The 6,829-nt window shown below is 32.6% G+C and overlaps 1 protein-coding gene and 1 long non-coding RNA gene across 2 annotated transcripts in view; one reads left to right on the top strand and one right to left on the bottom strand.

The window, feature by feature from the left end:
- The window catches only part of LOC111461483, a 17,844-nt gene extending 14,443 nt beyond the window's left edge, over window positions 1-3,401 (bottom strand). Inside the window, exon 1 of the long non-coding RNA XR_002713585.1 lies at window positions 3,390-3,401. This is a non-coding gene — a long non-coding RNA (uncharacterized LOC111461483). The remainder of the gene's footprint in view (window positions 1-3,389) is intronic.
- Window positions 3,402-3,478: 77 nt separating this feature from the next.
- LOC111461472 (proteinaceous RNase P 1, chloroplastic/mitochondrial-like) overlaps window positions 3,479-6,829 on the top strand; it is a 7,657-nt gene continuing 4,306 nt past the window's right edge. The window contains exons 1-2 of the mRNA XM_023105000.1: window positions 3,479-3,753; window positions 5,045-6,309. Coding sequence (XP_022960768.1) covers window positions 5,116-6,309 — 1,194 coding nt within the window. The 5' untranslated portion in view covers window positions 3,479-3,753; window positions 5,045-5,115. The remainder of the gene's footprint in view (window positions 3,754-5,044; window positions 6,310-6,829) is intronic.

Below are 6,829 nucleotides of genomic sequence, written 5' to 3'. Positions count from 1 at the left end.
TTTTTTTTTTTTTTTTTTTTTTTTTTTTTTTTTGGAAGAGAAATGATAATTATGGAAAAATTGAGGCAACCCGTTTTACAAGGAGTAACGTTAATTACACTAAAGATAACTTTTTTTTTTTAAAGAAAAAGAGAAAATCACCAAAAAATCTGATTATTCTTCATTACTGTTTCTTCTCTTGGATCCTGAAGGGCGCGAGGACGAAGCAGCAGCAGCAAAATAAATAAATAAATAAAAACTAAAAAAACACGTGTTTCGGTATGATTGGTTGAATTTTGCTTTTTTTTTTTTAAATAATTCAAGATCTTCAAAAATGTTTTTATTATTTATTATTTAATTAAATATTTGAAAATAAACATGCATCTTATTTATCTTATTTAAATATTTGTAGGTTTTATTTTCGTAATTAATTTATAATTCTATGATTTTCTTTTTCTTTTTTCGGTTTAAAGAACAAGAGGGGACGTTTTTTTCTCTCTTTTTAGTTTAACAATTAATCGATTGATCACTGAAGTATCTATTTCACTAAATATGTTCGGATTGGCTAGAGCAAGAGATTGAACTTTTAACGCAAATAAAAAAAACGTGCAACACTACTTAAATTAACTGATATTCAAATTTTTATTTCGTAAATTTAAGGTTCAAAACTTAAAATTATCTTCTTACCTATCAAATATTTTTAAAAAAATATTAACATCTGCTTTTTAATTAAGTAGTTTTGAAATGATAGTTAGTGTCTTATCCATTGAGTTGTGCTTAAATTGACTTCAATTTGGTTGTGAACTTAAATATTAATACATGCACAAACTGACAAAAAAAAAAAAAAAAAAAAAAAAAAGACACGAACATCTAACTACTTAAACCATGTTCGTATAAATAAATATTAAAATGACACTTTTTTTTTTTAGTATAAGTAGATATTAAATTCGTAACTGAGAATCTGACTCTAAATCTAAAGATACAAACATATACAAACACATCCACTCTTGAATCGCCTAAAACATCTGTTTTCATATCCAATAACATCATTCATTTGTTGTTGATGGTCGTTGTAGCGATACCGATGTCAGTGTTGACCCAGAAACAATAAGAGATATATAAAAAATATATATATATATATATATATATATATATATATATATATTTAGTGAATTAAGTGAAAATTCAAATTTCAAAAAAATAATAATTTTTTTTTGTTTGATAATATAATATTTTAATTAATTGAATTATGTTTTAAAATAAATAAATAATTAATTAATTAATTACCACGTATGACGCTGTCGAAAATGTTGTTGGAATGATGTTGGCTGTTATTGCCATTATTTTATTTATTATCGAACGGCGCTTTACTTACATTTTTTTTAATTATTATAATTATTGGCAGAGGTAATGCTCAGTAGTAGTTGGACCAAATCATCATATAATTATTTATATTATTAATTTAATAATACTCCACCATCAAAAATATTAATACTTTATTTTATTTTCAAATTTTCAAATCTTTTATTTTAATATTTATTTCTTTTTTTAGGTTAAATAAACATCTCTATAAAAAATAATACAGGTGAATATTAAAAAAATAAAATAATAATAGTGATGTCATAAATATAATTAAATATTCACATTATTTTTGCTTGAATAATATATTTTCCATTTTCTACGCAAATGAAATAAATTATATAATTAAAAAAAGCGAGTATAAGTTAATGGGACCCCACCACTCAAAAAATAAACAAGAAAACTATATATTATACGAATTAATTAATGTATTGTATGTTTCAAAACATTATCTTTTATTTATTTATTTATTTACTGAATAAATTGGTTTGTGTACGTGTCGGCTGCAGTCGCGTCAAATAATTACCGTTAAATACATATTTATTTTCATTTATTCCATTTTTTTATTTTAAATGTTCAATAAATCTTAAAATTAATTTTTTAATGAATTTATTATTGATTTTCGCATATTATTGTATAGCTAAATTTAAGATTTATTGAAACCACAATAATAAAATTTATTAATAGTTTTTTTTTTTTTGAGTTTTTAATGTTTTTACATTACCCGTTGCATACGTATCATAGTACTCCGACATAACATAAAATTATTCCAAACAAAACAAAACATGTTTAAATTTGGAGTTCTTATGATTGAGCCACCGAAAATAAATGTGTATCTTATTGATACAGATAGTGACTTTCAATTTCTTTTAGTTTTTCTTAGTATCTTATTTTTAGGATCGCTCTCATTCGAATGTGGTCCCGACTAATTTGTGTACTCTTCCTTTATTTGGGTTACTTGCTTTATTTTTTGGTCTATTACACTGTTGTGACAGCTTCATGTATTCATGATTGAATCTATATTTTTAATTCAATATTATAATCAATAGATACAATTTAGAGCATTCGATATTAATATTATCTTAATTTTTTTTTATAATATGTTGATTAAACCATGTGCCGAGCACGGTTTGGAGGGTGACATTTGTAAAAAGGTTGACTTTGACTTTTGATGATAACATGGGAACGTTTTTTTCATTACAAAAAAATTAAATACAACTCGGGAAGGTTTATATGGCTTGAAATTTTGATAAAATTATTCAAACTAGATTTATTTTATATTATAATAATATTATTTAATTAATATGAATATTAGACATTGACTTATATATATATATTTTATTTTATAAGAATTATAAATTATGGATAAATAAAACTTAAAAAAAAATTAACAACTCAACCCCATCCCAACCCGAGAATAGAGGGTTGGATTGGGTTGGGTTACCAATTCAACCAACCCGAACTTTTAGGTTGGATAAAAAAAATCCCTCAACCCAACTCAACCCGGACCATGTACATCCCTACTGATGGGCTCTCCAAATCTACTTCTAATTTTTTTTGGACTATTGTATCCCTGTATTAGATTAAAAATTTACAAAATATGCCACTTGCAATTAATTACCAATAATAAATTTTAATTATAAATATCTATAATCCTTAGTTTTCAAAATATAAAAATTATCCTTTATTAAATTATATCTTTTTAATTATATATCTCCCTTATAACTCATTATTTATTAAATGAATGTAAGAGTTAATGGTTCGTAAATCTAATTTTGTTGCTCTGAAGACAACTCTGATTAGTAGGATAATATTAAACGATCGTCGTTTAGGTCATCTCAATTTTATGTATTTAAATGTTTTCAGATATTGTCCGTAAAACAAAGGTCTTAATAGTTACTTGGGTAAACAAAATACTGTAGTATATGGGAGAATGGTACTCACGTGTTGGAAAATTCATTTGTTTACGTTGCACTATGTGAGATCCCACATTGATGGGAGAGAGGAACTGAACCATTCTTAATAAGAGTGTGAAACCTCTGCTAACTAACTGTATAAATGTTTTTGGATTTTTATTTTTAAAATTGAAGAGTATTTTGAGATTTTTTTGAACTTATTATCCAAAGTTTTGAAATTCGTTTACCCTAAAAAACGAAAAAAAATCTCTGCAATTCCAACCCAAGCAAAGATACTGTGCTAATCTTCTCCTTACTTCGATCTTCAACACTCAATCATTGCCTCTCTGAAGTCGTCGGAGTTCGCCTTCGTGGAGTTGCTGCTATCAGTTCCTGTCGTCTGAGCTTGTCGGAGCAAGCCGTCGAGTTCGCTGCTTACCGTCTGAGGTTGATTGATTGGCTCATTGTTGAAGGTTCTCGTCAGGGGGTTCTGTGGTTGAAGCGCTATTTACCAATTCGTGTGAGTTCAGAAACTAGGTTTGCTTAATGAATGAGTTTTGAATGATTTTCTATCTGTATCTCTCTTCACCTTCCCGACAATGGGTTATGGGTGAATCGAATATGGAACAGGGTTCAGTATTGATATAATGGGTTGGGTTAATCGAATCTAAAAATATGGACCAAGTATAGATAATGTCTGAACCTAAAACTTCATGTATATGTTTTTGTGCATTTTGATTCTTTAGAAATATCCATTGACATGGACGTTCTGGGGAAATTTCTATTGCTATTTCCCTTGAGTTGTTTTTGATGGTTTTATTGATATGGGTATTTAAAACCTTGTTTTTGGAACTTGGTATGATACCTTTGAATGAAATGCTAATCTGATGCTATGCTTATGAGATATACATTGGTTGGAGAGGAGAACGAATCATTTTTTATAAGGGGGTGGAAACCTCTTCCTAGTATACACGTTTTAAAAACCTTGAGAGGGCTCCAAAGAGGATAATATATGCTAGTGGTGTGATTGGACTGTTACAAATGGTATTAGAGCCAAACATCGGACGATGTGCCAGAAAGGACACTAAGCCCTGAAGGAGGGTGGATTGTGAGATCTCACATCGGTTGGGGAGTTGAAGGAAGCATTCTTTATAAGGGTATGAAAACCTCTCCCTAATATACGCGTTTTAAAAACCTTGAGGGGAAGCCTAAAAGGAAAAGTCCAAAGAGGACAATATTTGCTAGCGGTGTGCTTGGGCTATTACAAATGGTATCAGAGCCAGACACTAGGTGATGTGCTAGTGAGGATGCTGGGTCCTGAAGCGGGGTGGATTGTGAGATCCCATATCGGTTGGGGAGGAGAATGATGCATTCTTTATAAGGGTGTGGAAATCTCTCCCTAGCAGACGCGTTTTAAAAACCTTGAAGGGAAACTCCAAAGAGGACAATATCTGCTAGCGGTGTGCTTGGGCTGTTACAATGCTACTGAATTGGCTCTGCTTTCAAGCTTTTATATTATCTCGTGCGTGCGATTAGAGGATCCTTAATGCAAAGGAGGCTATAAATACATATAACTTGGCTGTTTCTTGTAAACAAGATTAAGTTTTCATCATTAGTTTTGCAATTTCTTCTTTCATTTATTTATGGTTTACTATAGTTTTTCATCACCTGCATTGCAATGTTCTGAGTTTTGTTTCCAATTTTTTGTACAAGTCAACTGAAAGTGGTACAAATTCATTTGTATTTGTAGTGTTCTATGTAAGATATTGGTAGACTATGCTTACCATATTTCTATTTCATTAATTTTTCAGATGAACGTGGGTTGTTCATCTGTTCTTGCTGATTCTAGTGCAATGAAAATCTTCTGGATTACTGTATAGGAATGACAACCTTAAGAAGTTCACTTATGCCTTCACTTGTAAAGACTTCTCCTTTCTTTTCATACTTCACTAAAATTCCATGGATATTTCCCGGCCAGAATACTTTTCAAGCTAGCCTCCAAGTCCATAGCCATCGGTCGACTGTATTTTCAAAAACTATACTGAAATGTAGTTGCAACAGTTACTTCTCTATACACGCAGCTAGATATTTTTGTTCTGTTGCTTTAGCTGCCACTTCGTCTGTTCACAAATCCTCAGCATCTTCTACCGATAAAATCTCGAACAGATCAAGGAAAAAAGCCCTCAAGGAATCGCCTGATAGAGTGCTTAAACATAAATTAGATATGTGCTCAAAGAATGGACAAGTTGTTGAAGCACTGAAGCTTTACGACGAGGCACGGAGTAATGGCATCCAACTTCAACAACATCATTATAATGTATTGCTGTATTTGTGTTCTTCGTCGAGCTCGCTTGAAACAAGTGAGGATATCGATGTATTAAGCGTGGGCTTGAGTAGGGGTTTCGAGATTTTTCAGCAAATGATGACTGATAAAGTATACCCAAATGAGGCGACATTTACTAGTGTTGCAAGATTGGCAACTGCAAGGGATGATCCAGAAATGGCTTTTTCTTTGGTGAAGCAGATGAAGGATTATGATATTGCACCAAGATTGAGGTCATATGGACCAGCACTTTTTGGTTTCTGTAGGAAGCTAATGCCTCAAGAAGCTTATGAAGTTGATTCCCACATGGCTGCAGCTGAGGTGCAACCCGAAGAACCTGAGCTTTCTGCTCTTCTAAAACTCAGTTCTGATGTGAAGAAGGCCGATAAGGTCTACGAGTTGCTGCTTCGGTTAAGAAGAACAGTGAGGCAGGTCTCTGAACCTACTGCTAAAGTTATTGAAGATTGGTTTAATTCTGAATGTGCAGCAGAAGTTGGTGTTAAACGTTGGGATGTGAACGAGGTTAGGGAAGGAATCGTTAAACGAGGTGGAGGGTGGCATGGACAAGGCTGGCTCGGTAGTGGGAAGTGGAGGCTCGTGAGAACTGTGATGGACGATAGTGGCGTTTGTCAGTTGTGTGGTCAGAAACTTGTTTGCATCGATATTGATCCGAAAGAAACTGAAAACTTTGCTGCCTCGTTGACCAAGTTGGCTTGCGAACGAGAAGTTAAAGCTGAATTTAATAGATTCCAGGTATGATAGTTCTTCTGTCATCCCCAGATTCTATGATTTGAAGTCTTAATTGTTCGTGGAGTGATAAGCTCACAACGTAAGTTTCCCATATTGCATCTCCTCTTGTTTGTTGTTGCTGCATACCCCTTCGTAGGGGCTTTTGTTATGATGGTCTCTCTCTTTTTTTCCCTTCATTCGTGACTATCCAAGCTGACTTGTGCACATCTCGACTATTCTCACGGGACAATCTTATGACCTTACTACATTTGGTTGCCAATGAAATCCATAAGATATTAAATCCTAGATAGGTTGTGTGAGATCCCACCTTGGTTGGGGAGGAGAACCAAGTATTCTTTATAAGGGTGTGGAAACCTCTCCCTAGCGTTTTAAAAACCTTGAGGGGAAGCACGAAAGGATAAGCCGAAAGAGGACAATATTTGCTAGCGGTGGGCTTGGGCTGTTACAAATGGTATTAGAGCCAAATATCAAGCGATGTGCCAGTGAGGAGGTTGAGCCTTAAAGGGGGGGGGGGGGGGGGGGG

Source organism: Cucurbita moschata, unplaced genomic scaffold (assembly GCF_002738365.1).
Source record: "Cucurbita moschata cultivar Rifu unplaced genomic scaffold, Cmos_1.0 Cmo_Scf00025, whole genome shotgun sequence".
Taxonomy (NCBI): domain Eukaryota; kingdom Viridiplantae; phylum Streptophyta; class Magnoliopsida; order Cucurbitales; family Cucurbitaceae; genus Cucurbita; species Cucurbita moschata.
Note: the sequence above shows the minus strand (reverse complement) of the source record. Positions and strands in the feature narration are given on the sequence as shown.